At 43.7% G+C, this 19,038-nt stretch overlaps 1 protein-coding gene across 1 annotated transcript in view; it reads left to right on the top strand.

Annotated features, from left to right (window-relative positions):
* The window catches only part of abca2 (ATP binding cassette subfamily A member 2), an 89,262-nt gene that overhangs the window by 23,304 nt on the left and 46,920 nt on the right, over nt 1-19,038 (top strand). Inside the window, exons 8-12 of the mRNA XM_087848854.1 lie at nt 12,010-12,380; nt 15,103-15,262; nt 15,926-16,054; nt 16,205-16,372; nt 18,381-18,477. Coding sequence (XP_087704980.1) covers nt 12,010-12,380; nt 15,103-15,262; nt 15,926-16,054; nt 16,205-16,372; nt 18,381-18,477 — 925 coding nt within the window. The remainder of the gene's footprint in view (nt 1-12,009; nt 12,381-15,102; nt 15,263-15,925; nt 16,055-16,204; nt 16,373-18,380; nt 18,478-19,038) is intronic.

Here is a 19,038-nt window from a genome sequence, read left to right as displayed (position 1 = left end):
GCCCGAACCACCTCAGCTGGCTCCTTTCGATGTGGAGCAGCAGCGGCTCTACTCTGAGCCCCTCCCGGGTGGCCGAACTTCTCACCCTATCTCTAAGGGAGAGGCCAGCCACCCTTCGGAGGAAGCTCATTTCTGCCGCTTGTATCCGCGATCTCGTTCTTTCGGTCACTACCCACAGCTCGTGACCATAGGTGAGGGTAGGGACGTAGATCGACCGGTAAATTGAGAGCTTTGCTTTTACACTCAGCTCCCTCTTCACCACGACAGACCGGTGCTGTCACTGCAGCCGCTGCACCAATCCATCTGTCGATCTCCCGCTCCCCCCTCTGCGAATCGCTACCTTATTGTGGTGGAGGGGTTTGTGTGTCCCAGGGATCCCAGGGGCTATGTTGTCTGGGGCTTTTGCCCCCTGGTAGGGTCTCCCATGGATGAGGGACCAGACAAAGAGTAATTCAGAAGACCCCTATGAAAAGACCATCGAGGGAACAGTTCACCCCTGCCCGGGATAGGGTTACCTGGCTCCAGCCAGGGTTACCTGGCTGAGGGCAAGCATCTGGTGGCCGGGCCCGAAAAAGGGACATAGGCCCATCTTCCTGCAGACCCACCACCGTAGGGGTCGGGTGCAATGTGAGTCGGGCGGCGGCCAGGAGCGGAGGTCCTGGCGGACCGATTCTCGGCTACCAATACTGGCAATTGGGTAATCATCATCCCATGTAGGTGAAATTTTAGTTGGTGCTTCAACACGATATAGATCAGCAAAACATGCAATAGTGAGTATTCTCCATTGCACCTAGTAGTAGTAACATAACAGGAAGTTATGTTGATTTTAGTCATTTTACCATTAGGACCTGATAGAGACAGCCAATCAAGTACCCAAAAGCAAAGGAAGTAACTGTATGGCAGGAACTGGAGACGACCTAAACCACATTCTTGAGCACTCACTACGTCTAAAGATTTTAGAAACCAGTACTGTGATCACCCACACGGGGATTTGGCTAGAACCTGGGAGGAGCATGTACTGCAGAGCTCTTAAATGGATGTAACGTCTGAAGATAATTAAAGTCTCCGATCGTATATAACTGGTTCCACATATAAGTGTACATGTGTGACCCCATAACTAGCACCTTTGCTCATGTGTCTTGGGCTGGCCTCTGCCTCCTCCTTTTAATTGATGTGTTTTAAGGTTTTATTCTGGTACCTGTGATTTCATGTAATCTGAATAAAAACCTGCTGAAAGTGTATTTTTTTATTCAAATTATATATTTATATATATTCAATTTTAAGGTACTCAATGCCATATTTAAATGCCATATGTATAAAATAATAGATGTCTATTAATTAACTTCTATTTTATCATGTGTGACAAGTATTTTGGGCTTCAGTCTCAGTTTATGCAAATTGGAATTATTTCAATCAAATGGAGGATGCTTTAATTAATTTTGCTTTGTCCTAAGGCTAGGGAGAATTAAACCTTATTTAAATATTTACATTTTGGATGATTAAATCTCTATAACTTGCTATTGTGGATTGGTAGTACTACTTGTATTTAGACTGTGATCTGAACGGCACGTTTAACTGGCAGATATAAGTTTTTTATTAGTCATACTAAGCGTGGGTGTGGACTCTTCCAGCTGTACGGTTTGATTTGATTTTTGTCTGGATCCTTTTCTTTATTTTGTAATTCTCTGGGAACCATGAAGACCCAAGCTGCTGCTACACGTTCTTTTCACTGTCCAGGAGTGTGAATGTGGACTAGCAGCTCTGTCATTGAGGTCAGCCTGAGGTTGTGTGGGTCCAGTTTGCAGAAAGACCAGTTGATGCCTGAATGTGTGTCAAAGAGGCACACGACTACAGAACAGACTTTGTTACTCACACAAAGAGTTTCTGACAGTTGGCCTTGCGAAAGACAGTTGTAACAGTACTGTGTGGTTCTCTGCCCCGAGACGCCCACAGTGCTGTCAGATGGTAAGCATGTCTATTATAGTCTACGCTTCATAATGGTCTGGCAGCCTTTGGACATGCATTTGAAATGCAATAAGTCTCCTAATCAGATAGAAATATGAACAAATTTACCATCTAGTCAAAGGAAAGAAAAAGCAACTAAAAGCTATTAAACAATGTTCAAAAATTTAAATAAACATGCATTGAAGTCAAAGTTAGTGTTGAATCATTCCTTAATTTGTAGAAGCGCAAAGACTTTACATTTGTCTTTGCTTGACTATAAACCTGCTGTAATGATTGTTGTTGAGTCATTTTTGTTATCTGTTTGTGCTACGTTTTGAAGGAACAATCAGATTGGTTATTATTGCCAAAACTTTGGGCTGCTTCTTCTTCCAACTGTTGTTTCAGTTGGTCAGTTTCTCTCTGTTTAACTACTAAAAGCTTCTGGACCTGGTTCAGTGTAGTTTCTTCATCTTCTGTCTATGGTTGAGGTAAGTTCATTAATCATTTGACAGATTGTTATCATTGTCACCAGAAGATCTCTTGTTATCCATATGAGCAACAGGCAACTTAAACAGGCTTAAATAGTGAAGTCAGTGGTCACCCTTCCCTTTTGTTTGACTGTTTGGCCTTGAGACATGCATCCACGTGTGTGTGGAATATCTGGATGCCTGTGTGCAAGCCCACATCCATATCTACAGTCAAAGTCGTCCCCTTCCTGGCCTCATTATGTCAAGATTGGTAATCTTGGCAAGAGGTAATCTGCCAGTATATTACACTTGCTGATGGTGAACCTAAAAGGCTGACGTGAGAGCTACCATTGTAACAGGCAGCTGTTGTAATTCTGTTGGAATTGATCCAAGTGGCTGCTTGGTGGTCAGTTTCCAGATCAAATTCCTATCTACACAAGTAATATTGGAGTTTCTCCAGTGCCCACTTAATGGCCAAGGCTTCCTTCTTCACAGTGGAATACATTGTGTCATGTGGCTTCCAGCCAAGATATAGGACTGGATGTTCTTTTCCATGGTCTCCTCGGGCCAGGACTGTTCTAGAGTGATCTGTGGAAGCATCAAAAATCTTCAGCTTAAGTCAGGACTCCTGCAGAGAGGTCTGTTAACACATAGTGAGTGAGAAAGGTGACTGGAAAGGAAAAACTCAATGCATCATGGGAATCCCCGGCAGCCTACGTCTATTGCAGCATAACTAAGGGAGGATTCAGGGTCACCTGGTCCAGCCCTAACTATATGCTTTAGCAAAAAGGAAAGTTTGAAGCCTAATCTTGAAAGTAGAGATAGTGTCTGTCTCCTGAATCCAAACTGGAAGCTGGTTCCACAGAAGAGGGGCCTGAAAACTGACTCCAAGGTCCCTCTCAGGGTTACTGGAGGCCAAGGTAATGCCATCCAGAGTAAGAATCTGGTTAGATATTATATTTCCAAGATTTATAGTAACTTCAGTTTCGTGTAAATTTGAGAAAATTAGAGGTCATCTTGGTCTTTATGTCTCCTAGTTTATCTAATTAGTGTGTGTTAATTGACTTTGTGGATAGATAAATTTGGGTATCATCTGCACAGCAGTGAAATGTGTGCTATGCCTTCTAATGATACTGCCAAGGGGAAGCATGTATAATGTAACCTTTTACATTTTTGGAGTACACATAGATAATAAACACCAATGCACTCTACAGGAAGGGCAAGCGTCGTCTTTATTTTCTAAGGCAGCTGAGGTCTTTTAAACATCTGTTGGAAAATGCTCAGGATTTTCTATGAGTCTATTGTGACCATGCTATCCTTCGTGAGGTTGCATGATGGAGCTTCAGGTTGAGGGTCGCAGATGCCAACGGACTCAAACTGGTCCGCAAGGCCAGTAAAGTTGTGGTGATGGAGCTGGACTGCCTTAAGGTGGCGTGGGAGAGGCAAATGTTGTCCAAGATAAGGACAACATTTGTCCTTATCTGCTTATTGCAGCAGCATTCTTCTTCCACCACGTTGCTAGTACCTCCCACCTACTCAATGACGTGCTGGCCAGTCACAGGAGCACGCTCAGTAAGAGGCTGGGATTACCCAAATGCAGATTTAACAACACAGGAAATCATTCCTGCCTGCAGTAGCACTGCATTGGTACAAGATGATAAGAGTGGAGAATTATACCCTTTAGTTAGTTACAGCACTTTCAGAAAGACGTCTACTGTGAGAATATCTGTTCTCAATGGTGTGTAATCTCTTATTGTAAATTTATTAAGAAGTGATCAGAGAAAAGAAGGACATTAGGGAATGTTGTTAAATATTCAGTTTCTATGTCAGAACAAAATCTCTATTGTGATTAAAGTGGTGGGTGGGTTCTTTTACATTTTGAGAGAAGCCAACAGAATCTAAGAACACATTAAATGCCATGTTGAGGCTGTCATTACATTGGAGATTATGTATCCGAATTTCAGGAGCGGGACCACGCCTCCAAACATGCTCCTTGCGGTTGTCATCTATATAGGTTCCTCCCAGTTCTGCAAACTGTTCGTTCTCGTTTACGTGCAAACAGGGTCCATTCTCAGCAAATACCTTTAAACACAGCTCATCTCTCAGGAGTAACGTAATTTTACTCACCCTTTGCTACAATCGCCCTTTCGTCCATCAGTGCGTCAGACGAACAACTACTCAAGCTCTGCATCCATCGCTTTTCCTCCGGCAATCCCAGAAACACACTTCCACTTCCAAAAAACCGAATCCTGACGACCTTCTAGCAGTTTTCTCTACGTCTATCCATCCAGTCGGTTTATCTCCGCTAAATCCAGTCATGAAGTAACTCCGGCCGCCCGCCACTTCAGCAAAAACCAGCGAGGTCGCCGCGAAAAGAACTCACAGCTCCTCCCACGTTGCACGTTGTCTGCATAGACAAATAAATAAAAAGGCACCAGGTTGCCAGGTTTTCCTTCATCCCCCATTTGCATGCAGCATCTAGCATCCCTACTACCGAACTGCCAGTTTTTCCACTTCTATCATTGCAAGCAGCAGCAAACCCTTCTAGCACAGTGGTGTCAGGCTCTTGCTATATCTGCCATGTGCAAACCGCAGTGACAAGCTTCTTACCACTGAGTTGCCAGTTCCTGTCCATCTATCATGGCTAAAGCAGCAGAGAATCCTTCTAGGTGGTTCCTTCTATATCCATCATTCGTAATCACAGCAGCAATCTTCTTCCACCACGTTGCTAGTTTCTCGGCATCCGTTATTGCAAAGCAGCAGTAAACCTCTCTGGCACCGAGATGCCAGGTTCTCTCTTTATCCCTCATTCGCAAACGCAGCAGCACGCTTTTTAATATAGAGTTGCAAGTTTCTCTGCTCGGCACCGAGATGCTAGATTCACTGCCATCTTTCCTGCCTTCGTAAAGCACCGGCGAACCCCGTGGCACCAAGATGCCAGGTTCTCTCTTTATCCCTTATTCGCAAATGCAACAGCATGCCTCCGGCACCGAGATGCCAGGTTCTGTCCTCTATCGCTCCTTTTAAGACATCCAAACTGCGTTGTGCACATAATTCTTCATGGCGTCCCTTCACATCTCATGTGCTTTCACCAGCATCATCAGGCATCCACCCTCGACACAATCATTCGAGACCGCTCTCTAAGTCGACTCACGGTTCTGACTGCGTCTGAACGACTTATCATCTCCCACGAAGTCCAGTGGACTCGCACTCTGCTCTCGGACGATTTTGACGTTATTATTGCAGAGATTATTTTCCTCTAATCAGTCTTTCAATTCATCAACTCTCCCCAAGCTGCTGCTGTCACTTCTGTTAATTCAGAAATCAGCTCAGGCGTTATTGCTACCTTATCTGAAGTAATTAACCAGCTAAGCACCCCCTCTCCATCTTCTACTCAAAGACAAGCTTTTCGAGCCGCCAAGCCCTACCTCAAATCTCAAATCCAGCATTCTTCTCTGTCAGAGCTTAAGCTCAAAGTTGAGCCACGTTGCTATTGAGGGTTCCCCTCATTCATCCATTAAGATTTCCGTTGTTTGCAACTTCCTTTGATCTCTCCTCCTGCCATTCCTTCCGAATTGTCCGAGCTCATCCTATCCACACCACGGAGCGACGTTTGCTCTCCATGCGATCGTCTTTGTCCTCTTCTCCTTCTCTCTCCCCAACTGGTTGCGGCAGATGGCCCCGCCGCTTCCTGAGCCTGGTTCTGCTGGAGGTTTTTTCCTGTTAAAAGGGCGTTTTACCTTCCCACTGTCGCCAAAGTGCTTGCTCATAGGGGGTCATATGATTGTTGGGTTTTCCTGTAGACATCATTGCAGGGTCTTGAGGCATCTGTCACTGTGGCTCGGTGCTGTATAAATAAGTTGAATCAAAAATCAAATTATTCCGCTGACGTCTTCGACCTTCGTATCGCACAGTTATTACTGCTTCTAGGGGATGCCTTCTTTGGGGATCTGCCAGGCCCGGGAACTGTCACCAGTCCCCTTCGAGGCCTGTCCCAGACCGCAGCTTAATTAATGTCCAAGCATTCACCTTTACCTACTAAAATGCTGTCAAACCTAAAATGAGGATGTGGGTCCAGCTAGTGAATTGGAGATTATGTATTGGAATTTCAGGAGCGGGACCACGCCTCCAAGCACGCTCCTTCCGGATGTCATCTATATAGGTTCCCCCCAGTTCTGCAAACTGTTCATTCTCGTTTACGTGACCCACCCTCCCTCCCTCCTTGTTCTCAATTCTTTAACTTCTTCACTCCTATTTATAACACGGGGATCTGCCAGGCCCGGGAGCCGTCGCCAGTCCCCTTCGAGGCCTTCCCCAAACCGCAGCTCAATTAATGTCCAAGCATCACCTTTACCTACTAAAACGCTGCCAAACCTAAAATGAGGACGTGGGCCCAGCTAGTGAATGGATGTTAAAATTCAATTCAATTCAATTCAATTTTATTTATATAGCGCCAAATCACAACAAAAGTACCCTCAAGGCGCTTCATAGATACAGATAAAAACCCAACAATCATATGACCCCCTATGAGCAAGCACTTTGGCGACAGTGGGAAGGAAAAACTCCCTTTTAACAGGAAGAAACCTCCAGCAGAACCAGGCTCAGGGAGGGGCGGGGCCATCTGCTGCGACCGGCTGGGGTGAGAGAAGGAAGACAGGATAAAAGACATGCTGTGGAAGAGAGACAGAGGTTAATAACAGATATGATTCAATGCAGAGAGGTCTGTTAACACATAGTGAGTGAGAAAGGTGACTGGAAAGGAAAAACTCAATGCATCATGGGAATCCCCCGGCAGCCTACGTCTATTGCAGCATAACTAAGGGAGGATTCAGGGTCACCTGGTCCAGCCCTAACTATATGCTTTAGCAAAAAGGAAAGTTTTAAGCCTAATCTTAAAAGTAGAGATAGTGTCTGTCTCCCGAATCCAAAGTGGAAGCTGGTTCCACAGAAGAGGGGCCTGAAAACTGAAGGCTCTGCCTCCCATTCTACTTTTAAATACTCTAGGAACAACAAGTAGGCCTGCAGAGCGAGAGCGAAGTGCTCTAATAGGGTGATATGGTACTACAAGGTCATTAAGATAAGATGGGGCCTGATTATTTAAGACCTTGTATGTGAGGAGCAGGATTTTGAATTCAATTCTGGATTTAACAGGAAGCCAAAACAGGAGAAATATGCTCTCTCTTTCTAGTCCCTGTCAGGACTCTTGCTGCAGCATTTTGGATTAACTGAAGGCTTTTCAGGGAGTTTTTAGGACTTCCTGATAATAATGAATTGCAGTAGTCCAGCCTGGAAGTAATAAATGCATGAACTAATTTTTCAGCGTCACTCTAAAACAGGATATTTCTAACTTTAGAGATGTTGCACAAATGGAAGAAAGCAGTCTTACATATTTGTTTAATATGTGCGTTGAAGGACATATCCTGGTCAAAAATGACTCCAAGGTTCCTCACAGTGTTACTGGAGGCCAAGGTAATGCCATCCAGAGTAAGAATCTGGTTAGATACCATATTTCTAAGCTTTTCAGCGCCGAGTACAATGACCTCAGTTTTATCTGAGTTAAGAAGAAGAAAGTTAGTGGCCATCCAAGTCTTTATGTCTTTAAGACATTCCTGCAGTTTAACTAATTGGTGTGTGTTATCTGGCTTCATGGACAGATAGAGCTGGGTGTCATCTGCATAGCAGTGAAAATGTATGCTATGTCTTCTAATGATGCTGCCTAAGGGAAGCATGTGTAATGTAAACAGAATTGGTCCTAGCACTGAACCCTGTGGAACTCCATAATTAACCTCAGTGTGTGAAGAGGACTCTCCATTTACATGCACAAACTGGAGTCTATTAGATAGATATGATACAAACCACTGCAGTGCAATACCTGTAATACCTACAGCATGTTCTAATCGCTCTAATAGGATATTATGGTCAACAGTATCGAATGCTGCACTAAGGTCAAGAAGGACAAGCACAGAGATGAGTCCACTGTCAGAGGCCATAAGAAGATCATTTGTAACCTTCACTAAAGCTGTTTCTGTGCTGTGATGAACTCTGAAACCTGACTGAAACTCTTCAAATAAACCATTCCTCTGCAGATGATCTGTTAGCTGTTTGACAACTACTCTTTCAAGGATTTTTGATATGAAAGGAAGGTTGGAGATTGGCCTATAATTAGCTAAGACTGCTGGGTCTAGAGATGCTTTTTGAGTAAAGGTTTAACTGCAGCCAGCCTGAATAGCTTCATATAGCTGATTATTAGAGATAGGTTGATCATATACAGTGGGGCAAAAAAGTATTTAGTCAGCCACCGATTGTGCAAGTTCCCCCACTTAAAATGATGACAGAGGTCAGTAATTTGCACCAGAGGTACACTTCAACTGTGAGAGACAGAATGTGAAAAAAAAATCCATGAATTCACATGGTAGGATTTGTAAAGAATTTATTCGTAAATCAGGGTGGAAAATAAGTATTTGGTCAATAACAAAAATACAACTCAATACTTTGTAACATAACCTTTGTTGGCAATAACAGAGGTCAAACGTTTACTATAGGTCTTTACCAGGTTTGCACACACAGTAGCTGGTATTTTGGCCCATTCCTCCATGCAGATCTTCTCAAGAGCAGTGATGTTTTGGGGCTGTCGCCGAGCAACACGGACTTTCAACTCCCGCCACAGATTTTCTATGGGGTTGAGGTCTGGAGACTGGCTAGGCCACTCCAGGACTTTCAAATGCTTCTTACGGAGCCACTCCTTTGTTGCCCGGGCGGTGTGTTTTGGATCATTGTCATGTTGGAAGACCCAGCCTCGTTTCATCTTCAAAGTTCTCACTGATGGAAGGAGGTTTTGGCTCAAAATCGCACGATACTTGGCCCCATTCATTCTGTCCTTAACACGGATCAGTCGTCCTGTCCCCTTGGCAGAAAAACAGCCCCATAGCATGATGTTTCCACCCCCATGCTTCACAGTAGGTATGGTGTTCTTGGGATGCAACTCAGTATTCTTCTTCCTCCAAACACGACGAGTTGAGTTTATACCAAAAAGTTCTACTTTGGTTTCATCTGACCACATGACATTCTCCCAATCCTCTGCTGTATCATCCATGTGCTCTCTGGCAAACTTCAGACGGGCCTGGACATGCACTGGCTTCAGCAGCGGAACACGTCTGGCACTGCGGGATTTGATTCCCTGCCGTTGTAGTGTGTTACTGATGGTGACCTTTGTTACTTTGGTCCCAGCTCTCTGCAGGTCATTCACCAGGTCCCCCCGTGTGGTTCTGGGATCTTTGCTCACCGTTCTCATGATCATTTTTACCCCACGGGATGAGATCTTGCGTGGAGCCCCAGATCGAGGGAGATTATCAGTGGTCTTGTATGTCTTCCATTTTCTGATGATTGCTCCCACAGTTGATTTTTTCACACCAAGCTGCTTGCCTATTGTAGATTCACTTTTCCCAGTCTGGTGCAGGTCTACAATTCTTTTCCTGGTGTCCTTCGAAAGCTCTTTGGTCTTGGCCATGGCGGAGTTTGGAGTCTGACTGGTTGAGGCTGTGGACAGGTGTCTTTTATACAGATGATGAGGTCAAACAGGTGCCATTCATACAGGTAACGAGTGGGGGACAAAAAAGCTTCTTACAGAAGACGTTACAGGTCTGTGAGAGCCAGGGATTTTCCTTGTTTGAGGTGACCAAATACTTATTTTCCACCCAGATTTACGAATAAATTCTTTACAAATCCTACCATGTGAATTCATGGATTTTTTTTTCACATTCTGTCTCTCACAGTTGAAGTGTACCTCTGGTGCAAATTACTGACCTCTGTCATAATTTTAAGTGGGGGAACTTGCACAATCGGTGGCTGACTAAATACTTTTTTGCCCCACTGTATAAGATCGAAGAATTAATCAATGGCAGGACTTCTTTGAGCAGTTTTGTAGGAATGTGGTCTAAAAGACACGTTGATGGTTTGGAGGAAGTAATTATTGAAGTTAACTCAGAAAGTTCGATTGGAGAAAAAGAGTCTAACTTAACATCAATGGAACTAAGAGTAGCTGTAGATAATATTACATCTGTGGGATGATTATTGGTAATTTTTTCTCTAATGATAAAAATTTTATTTGTGAAGAAGTTCATGAAGTCATCACTAGTTAACGTTAAAGGGATGTTTGGCTCAAAAGAGCTCTGACTTTTTGTCAGCCTGGCTACAGTGCTGAAGAGAAACCTGGGGTTGTTCTTATTTTCTTCAATCAGTGATGAGTAGTAAGCTGTTCTGGCTTTGCGGAGGGCTTTCTTATAAAGCAACAAACTATTTCTCCAGGCTAAATGATGATCCTCTAAATTTGTGACACGCCATTTCCTCTCCAGATTACGAGTCATCTGCTTTAGGGTACGTGTTTGAGAATTATACCACGGGGTCAGGTACTTCTGATTAGAGACCTTAGTTTTCACTGGAGCTACAGTATCCAGAGTCGTACGTAGTGAGGAGGTGAAATTATTAACAAGATAATCGACCTCTGTTGGGGTAGCGTTCAGATAGCTGCTCTGCTCTGTGTTGGTACAGGGCATTGAAGATAATAACAGTAAAATCACCCACAATAATTATTTTATCTGAGCTGAGCACTAAGTCAGATAAAAAGTCCCAGAAATCAGACAGAAACTCTGTGTAAGGCCCAGGTGGACGATAGATGATAATAAATAAAACTGGTTTCTGAGTTTTACAGCTGGACAAGACTAACCATCAGGCTTTCAAATGAATTAAAAGTCTGTCTGGGTCTTTGGTTAATAAGCTTGAGTGGACGATTGATGCCAAACCCTCTTTTGGCCTGTACTTCGAGGATTCTGATGATTACTATGACTGAGGGACATTCATTCATCTAAATTAACATTATGTTGAAACCAGGCAGACTAAATCAGTTTATTGATCAATTGTTAATTTATGTACTAACAGGGACCTAACGGGAGACCAAATATTAATCCAGATTTGACTGTTTTACTCTTTGGTGCAGTCAAGGATACTGTATTGTTCTTTCTTTGTGATTTCTTTATGTTTAAATCATTTTTTCCTGATTTTTGGTGATTTAGGAGTAGACATAGTCTTTAAGGGGATTTTGGAGGGATAAGGGAAGGAGAGAAGCTGCAGACAGCTCTGTAAGTCGCTCTTTCTGGTAAAGATGTTGGACAAATCAGTTCATCTGTTTGAAGCACCTCTTGCACCTCTAGTTCTTGGGCATCTCTGGCTCCACACTCATAATCCAAACATTGGTCACATAACAGCATTTCTGGTTAGATCACATGGCATCAACCCAACTGCATAAAATCTGCATCACCACCCTTATTCTCTTTCACCTCCTGCCGAACCACCAACTGATGTGAAACTTTCAAAATGTTTTCAGTTCAGGTATAGTGACAGCACAGGGAGGATTAAATTCACGAATTCAGTTATTCATCTACATCAGCAGGGGGTCTGGAGCAGATTGCAGTTGTGTTTTCAGGCAGCTTCAGTCTTTAGTTTGAGTAAAAATGTGCATTGACATTTGAAAACAGGGTCCTTTTTCATATGTCTGCTGTAGCCATCATGTAATTTGCCCATTTCCTCCTTTCTTCCCATCCAGCTTCACCTGCAGCCCAGCTCTTCGGCTCTTCTCTCTCAGTCTAACGTTGGGGCTCTGTTGAAGGAACTGGCTGATGTAGAGAGGCTTCTGAAGGATGTGGACCTGCTTTCTAGTCTGGCTCGCCTGCTGCCCAAAGGGGCCTGTGCTGGTCGAACTCCAGCATCGCCAGCAAACACAACATGGCCTCTCAATGCCACCACATGGGGCCCCAACACAACTGACATTCCCGGAGAGGGTGATGAAGGAGGAGAGGAAGGTGGAGGAGCAGGAAGTGGGAAAGGGAAGAAGGAAACGGAGAATCCTCATTCTCAGTTTTCAGCATTTGTACAGTTATGGGCTGGACTGCAGCCCATTCTGTGTGGGAATAACAGGTGGGTATGACAAAAACTGTCTTTAATTGTATGAGGAATGCTTTTGTCATGTTGTTTTAAATAATATGAACACACATTTAAAGAAGTGCCCACGTGTTTAGACTACTCCTTTTTACAAAAAAGCTATCCAACCGAAGAGAAACAGAAGCAGTCACAGGTTTTATCTTTATATGAACAATGGTCAGAGTACAAAGCATATGCAATGAGAAACCTCCTCCTCAGCTTCTCAACATAATAAAGTTCTAGCACATAAATTAAATACCAATCACATCAAGAATATGAGAACAGAGAGATTGTTAACAGCTTAAATGGGAAGAAATTAAAATACCAAAATACCTGGATATCAACATCAGCAAGAATGTCAATTAACTGTTTGTGAAAGTGAAATAAGAGGATTACTAGACTTGTAGATAGTAAACTGTGTGGAATTAAATGAACTACAACTGAGCTCTAAAAGGATAAATGGACTGGTTCTTATATAGCGCTTTTCGACTTTATCTGAGCTCCCAAAGTCTTTATACATTATCACATTCATAGCACTTTTTTTCTGGTTAAACACTTTCTGTCTAACATTCACACACACTCATACTCTGATGGATGCATTGGAGAGCACCTTGGGGTTGGTATCTTGCCCAAAGATATTTAACATGCAGACTGGAGAAGCCAGGGATCAAACCACCAACCTTCCCATTAGTAGAGCTACAGCTGCCCCACCTGTAACTGATATAATTGTTGTAAATCAAAGAAATTATTGCTAAAACCACAAAATACTATGATAATAAAAAAATTGAATTATTTTCAAACTACTCTGCTGTCCATAAACTTTATCGGCATACCGTTCTTTATGTAGTAAAGTGTGAAATATCTCAAAACATGCTTTATATTTTAGATTCTTCCAAATAGCCAACCTTTGCTTTGATTACTGCTTTGCACTGTGGCATTTATCTGGGCTCTAATCTGAGCTGTTAACTTGTGATTTCTGAGGCTGGTGACTCAGATGAATGTATCCTCAGCAGCAGAGGGACTCTTGGTCTTCCTTTCCTGGGGCGTCCTCATGTCAGACAGTTTCATCGTAGCGCATGATGATTTTTGCGACTCCACTTGGGGACACATTCAAAGTTTTAGCAACTTTTTGACTGACTTTCAGTCCTTAAAGTAATGATGGACTGTTGTTTCTCTTTACGTAGCTGATTTGTTCTCGCCATAATATGAATTCTAGCAGTTGTCAAATAGCGCTATCACCTGTGTCCCAACCTGACTTCTGCACAAAACAACTGATGGTCTCAGTGGCATTAAGAAGGCAAGAAATGAACAAATGGACCCTGACAGGCTCACCTGTGAGGTGACTACATCATGAAGCTCACTGAGAGAAGGCCGAGGGTTTGCAGCGCTGTCAACAAGACAAATGGTGGAATCTAAAATATAAACATATTTAGAGTTATTTATCATTTGCTTCCATATATCTGGCTTCATCTATTTGATGTCTTCAGTTTGTATCTACAATGTAGGAAGGGTAGTAAAAATAAAGAAAAAGCATTAAATGAGTAGGTGTGTCCAAACTTTTTACCTGTAGTGTATAACCTAGAAGATACAGATCAAATTCCAAAGTACTGTTAGTTATAGTAGGGCTGTCTTGGTCGACACGCCTCTACAATGTTCCATGGAGATCAGGGCTGGTAGCTCTGGATCGGCAGACCTAGTGGTGGTTTCCATCTTCAAAGAAGGGGATTGAACGGTGTGTTCCCACTACAGGGGGATCACACTCCTCAGCCTCCCTGGGAAAGTCTATGCCAGGGTGCTGGAAAGGAGAGTCTGTCCGTTAGTCGAACCTCTGATGCAGGAGGAACAATGCGGTTTTCGTCCTGGTCGTGGAACACTGGACCAGCTCTTTACCCTCTCAAGGATACTTGAGGGTGCATGGGAGTTTGCCCAACCAGTCTACATGTGTTTCGTGGACTTGTAGAAGGCATTCGACCGTGTCCCTCGGACTGTCCTGTGGGAGGTGTTGCGGGAGTATGGGGTGTCTGGCCCATTGCTTCGGGCCATTCGATCCCTATACAACCGTTGCAAGAGCTTGGTCCAACATAACCGGCAATAAGTCGGACTCGTTCCTGGTGGGTGATGGGCTCCGCCAGGGCTGCCCTTTGTCACCGATTCTGTTCATATTTTTGTGGACAGAATTTCTAGGCGCAGCCAAGTGGTGGAAGGCTTCACGTGATTGGTCTCAGAATCTCATCTCTGCTTTTCACGGATGATGTGGTTCTGTTGGCTTCATTGAGTGAGGGCCTCCAGCTCGCAGTGGAACGGTTCGCAGCCGAGTGTGAAGCAGTGGGAATCAGATGAGACACGCATCCAGGTCAGCCATCCGGGAGGGACTCAGAGTAGAGCAGCTCCTCTGCATCGAAAGGAGTCAGTTGAGGTGGTTCGGGCATCTGACAAGGACACTGCCTGGACGCCTCCTGGGTGAGGTGTTCCGGGCATGTCCCATTGGGATGATTCCCTGGAGCAGACCCAGGATGTGCTGGAGAGATTATATCTCTCGGCTAGCTGGGAATGCCTTGGTCTTCCCCCAGACAAGCTGGAGGAGGCGAAGGAGAGGGAGGTCTTGGCTTCTCTGCATAGGCTGCTGCCCCCGCGACCATGCCCCAGATAAGCGGAAGAAAATGGATGGATGTTACTTAGCAGTACAGTCTGTGCTCTTTAACTATAGATCTTGTTGCAGGATAATTGAACCGGAGGCTTTGAAGCAGGGAAACATGAGCTCTCTGGGATTCACCAGCAAAGAACAAAGGAATTTGGGCCTGCTGGTTCACTTGATGACTACAAATCCCAAGATCCTCTACTCTCCTATTGGCTCCCAGGTGGACAAAGTGATTCAGAAGGCATGTAAACAGCACGCTCTTTTGTGTATATGTACAAACAGATTTGCATTATCAATCAGGTATGAACAAAGCTTTTGTCATAACCAGCAAAAATACACTGTCCAAGCTATTAGTGTGTTTTCTTCCAAAACACTGGGAGGCAGAACGGACTGAATGAGTATTATGTAGATCTCCACCATCTAATTTTTAACCCTAACCTGATACAATGTTCATTCAGAACATTTTCAATGTGTTGGTGCAACATGATCTGTGCAACACTCCATGATGACAAAGCAAAAGATGTTTCCATTCACTTGTTTTAGAATTGTTGAAAAAAAGGCTGATATTTTGCATTCGTACTATTAATCACGCACTTTGATATGACTGTGCTCTGTTGTCTGTGAAATGCTTTTAGAATTTGGTTGGAGTCCACCTGTCATAGAACATAATAGAAAAGAGTTAGGCCAGTGAGACAGGGCTGTGTCCAAGCACGGATCTGGGAGAAAATATATTTAGGATGTTTAAGACCACGGTACCCTCCACTACTGTAAGAACCGTGTTACTGTATTGGAAGAAGAAGAAATATAATCGAAGACATTTTATTTATAGATATACGCATATTTGTTTATACAGATTCATACAGATTGTAATGAAAAACTAATGTGTTCACTTTTTTCTTTAAAGGCCAATGAGACATTTGCATTTGTTGGGAATGTGACACATTACACCCGGGTGTGGCTCAATATCTCCTCCCAGCTCAGGAATTTCCTGGAGGAGGGCCAGTTCCACAAGCACCTGGTGTGGCTGCAGCAGGTACATTTAAAGATACCACTGACATGACGCTGCAGTACTGTCTGTGCTGGAACATTTACATCCATCTTTTCCTAGAATTAGATTTTGAGTCAGCAGCCTTTTAATTGTGCTCTGCTTCTGCTTCATTCATCTTGTTTTTTCTTGCTCAAGTTGTTCTCAGATCTTCAGCAGCACCCTGAGTTGATAAATGGCACAGACACTGAGCTAATGCAAAGTCTGATGGAAGGAAACTACAGTCTTCCCAACACTTCCACCTTGCTAGAACAGCTGGACACCATTGACAATGCTGCCTGTGGCTGGACACACTTCATGTCTAAGGTCAGCACAGTTTTTATCTTAAATTTTACAAAGATAAAACAATGCATCACTTCAAAAACTTAGTTTTGACCTTATAAAAAAGCAGTACTATAAATTCAGCCACATGACCACATGAAAGCAGGTTTGAGTCTGATCCATGTATGTCTTCCCTCCCCCTCTTGCTCTGCTTTTCTGTCTATCTCTACTATTGCTATCCAATAAAGGCAAAAAAATAACACTTATGCATCCTGGATAACTATGCATGTAGTATGGATATCGAGTTCAGAAGAGAAAAAGTTCTCATTAAGAAGAAAAATACAACAGATGATTTAAGAAGGGGCCTCCCGGGCCCTGAATATGGAGCTGGGAACCAACTGGTGGACATGGGAGGTGATCAGGTTGAAGAAAGTCTTACCTGGCTTCGTTAGCCAATGGGACTGCTGATGCAAAAACGTGGGTGTGGGAGGAGTTTGGGGACATAAAACAAGACTTTTGGTCAGCATCAAGGTGATTCTGGCAAACGACTCAGGAGGGCGATGCAGCGTTCCACTCGCAATATATAAAGTGGTCGCAGAACACAGAACAAGCTCTTTATCCTCCTGAGGTTATTTGAGGGTGTGTGGGAGTTGTACAGTTGTCATCACGTCCCACGGGGTCAGCCCTGGGGTCAGCCCTGGGGTCAGCCCTGGGGTCAGCCCTGGGGTCAGCCCTGGGGTCAGCCCTGGGGTCAGCCCTGGGGTGTCTGGCCTGTTGCTGTGGGCCATTTGCTCCCTCTACCACTGCAGCGTGAGCTTGAACCATATTGTTGGCAATAAGTAGGACTCAGTGCCAGTTCTTGGTCACCAGTTTTGTTCATAGTTTTATGGACACATTATCTAGCCCTAGCAGGTGATGGAGGCTCTTGGGGTCTTGTTCATGAGGTCACAGATACAAGTGGTGGAAATTAGTTTCTTTCAAAGGGAGGCTGGATTCTTCCCTTAGAGATAAGGTGAGATGTTTGTTCATCCGAGGGGGATGGAGTAAAGCCTCTGCTCCTCAACATCAGAAGGAGTCCTACTTGATGCCTCCTAGCTGAGGTGTTTCAGGCATATCATACTGGGATGAGGCACCAGGTCATACCCAGGATATGCTGGAGAGATTATATCTGTCAGTTGACGTGGGAACAATGCAGAGGTGGTCAGGGTGAGGGAAGTCTGGGCTTCTCTGCAAAGACTGCTGCTCCTGCGAGCCAAACCTGAATGCAGGGCTGCAATAATATAGCATGCAATACTAATGACAACAATATCCATTCATTTTTATCTGCTTCATAACAACAACAAAGAAATAATCTTTCTTTGTTAATGTTACTTATAGAGTGGGGTCATTATAAGACAAGTGACTGCTATCAGCTCATAGCTACATCTTTCTTTTTCTGTCACGTACCAGTATTTCAAATGTTTGGATTACACATGAAAACACGACTGGTTTGATATTCACTTTAATTAACTTTTTTTTGCTCTCTTGATTCCAGTGTCAGTCACAACAATCATGGATGACTCTTTGTGTTTATATTTTATTAAAATTGTTATTAGGAATCCACAGAATGCAAAGTCATTGCATTAAATCACACTGAGAAGTTTTTACGTTCTATTTGATATCTTTGGACTTTGTAGAGAAAACAGAGACAACAACACACGATCCTACTGCGTGCTGTAAATATGTGAAGACTTTAATAAGCTCATATGATGGTTTCATCTTGGTGCTAAAACACCAACAGCCTTCTGCAGTGAAACATGATTTGAATAGAATAGAATAGAATAGAATAGAATTATCCTTTAATTGTCCCACAAGGGGAAATGTGGTTGTAACAGCAGCAAAAACAAAACAAAACCCACACATGTACAAACAGAACAGGACACAGAACAGAAACACACAATTTTCACATGTTTACATCATGGACAATAGTTACCAAAACAGAGCACTGTGCAGTTCTTAAAATGAAAGTACAGATAAGTGGCAAACCCAGTGTGTCTTTTACTTGTGTTTACAGGTCAGTGTTGATGTCTTCAAGGGCTTCCCTGATGAAGACAGCATTGTCAACTACACCCTGAATCAGGCTTACCGGGACAACGTTTCTGTGTTTGCCAGTGAGTCGCCTTCGCATGTCCGACTGTGATCATAGCATCTAATGCATTTAAAGTGCAGGAGTGAGGTGGACATGCTCTAGATTTTCACAATGTCCTGTTTGTTCTTTGCTTGCAAAAAGGTCCCTTGTGTACCCACAGACCTTAGACTGCTTCCAGCTACCTTTGGGCATATCTCCACTGAAGCTTCTTCAGGTCTAAAACCAATCGCTCCCAGATTATTTGCCGTAGTGAGAGTTGTCCATTATGAGGGTCGTTGACCCCCTAATGATCCTCTACCTAATCACATGAGCCAAGGTGTGAAAACGAGTGTAGGTCACAATCACCATTGTGGACCCACTGTGAAACCTGGCCCCACCCAATCGTGTGATTTCTGAGGTCAAAAGGCCCAGGATGTGAGTGGGCGTTAAGGCATCTGGGAAGGATCTGAAAACGTATATGAGAGTGCCCCACACTGCTCCCCCTGGTGGATACACATGACATTACCACTTGATTTCCTAATTGCAGTTTAGGGGCGTTACTACTCATGGTTGCATCATTCACATCACAGGCGGGGATATCACT

The sequence above is a fragment of the Neolamprologus brichardi genome, chromosome 12, assembly GCF_056152115.1.
Source record: "Neolamprologus brichardi isolate AB-2024 chromosome 12, ASM5615211v1, whole genome shotgun sequence".
Lineage (NCBI taxonomy): Eukaryota > Metazoa > Chordata > Actinopteri > Cichliformes > Cichlidae > Neolamprologus > Neolamprologus brichardi.
The sequence above is the reverse complement of the archived record's forward strand: the minus strand, read 5'-3'. Positions and strand labels throughout refer to the sequence as shown.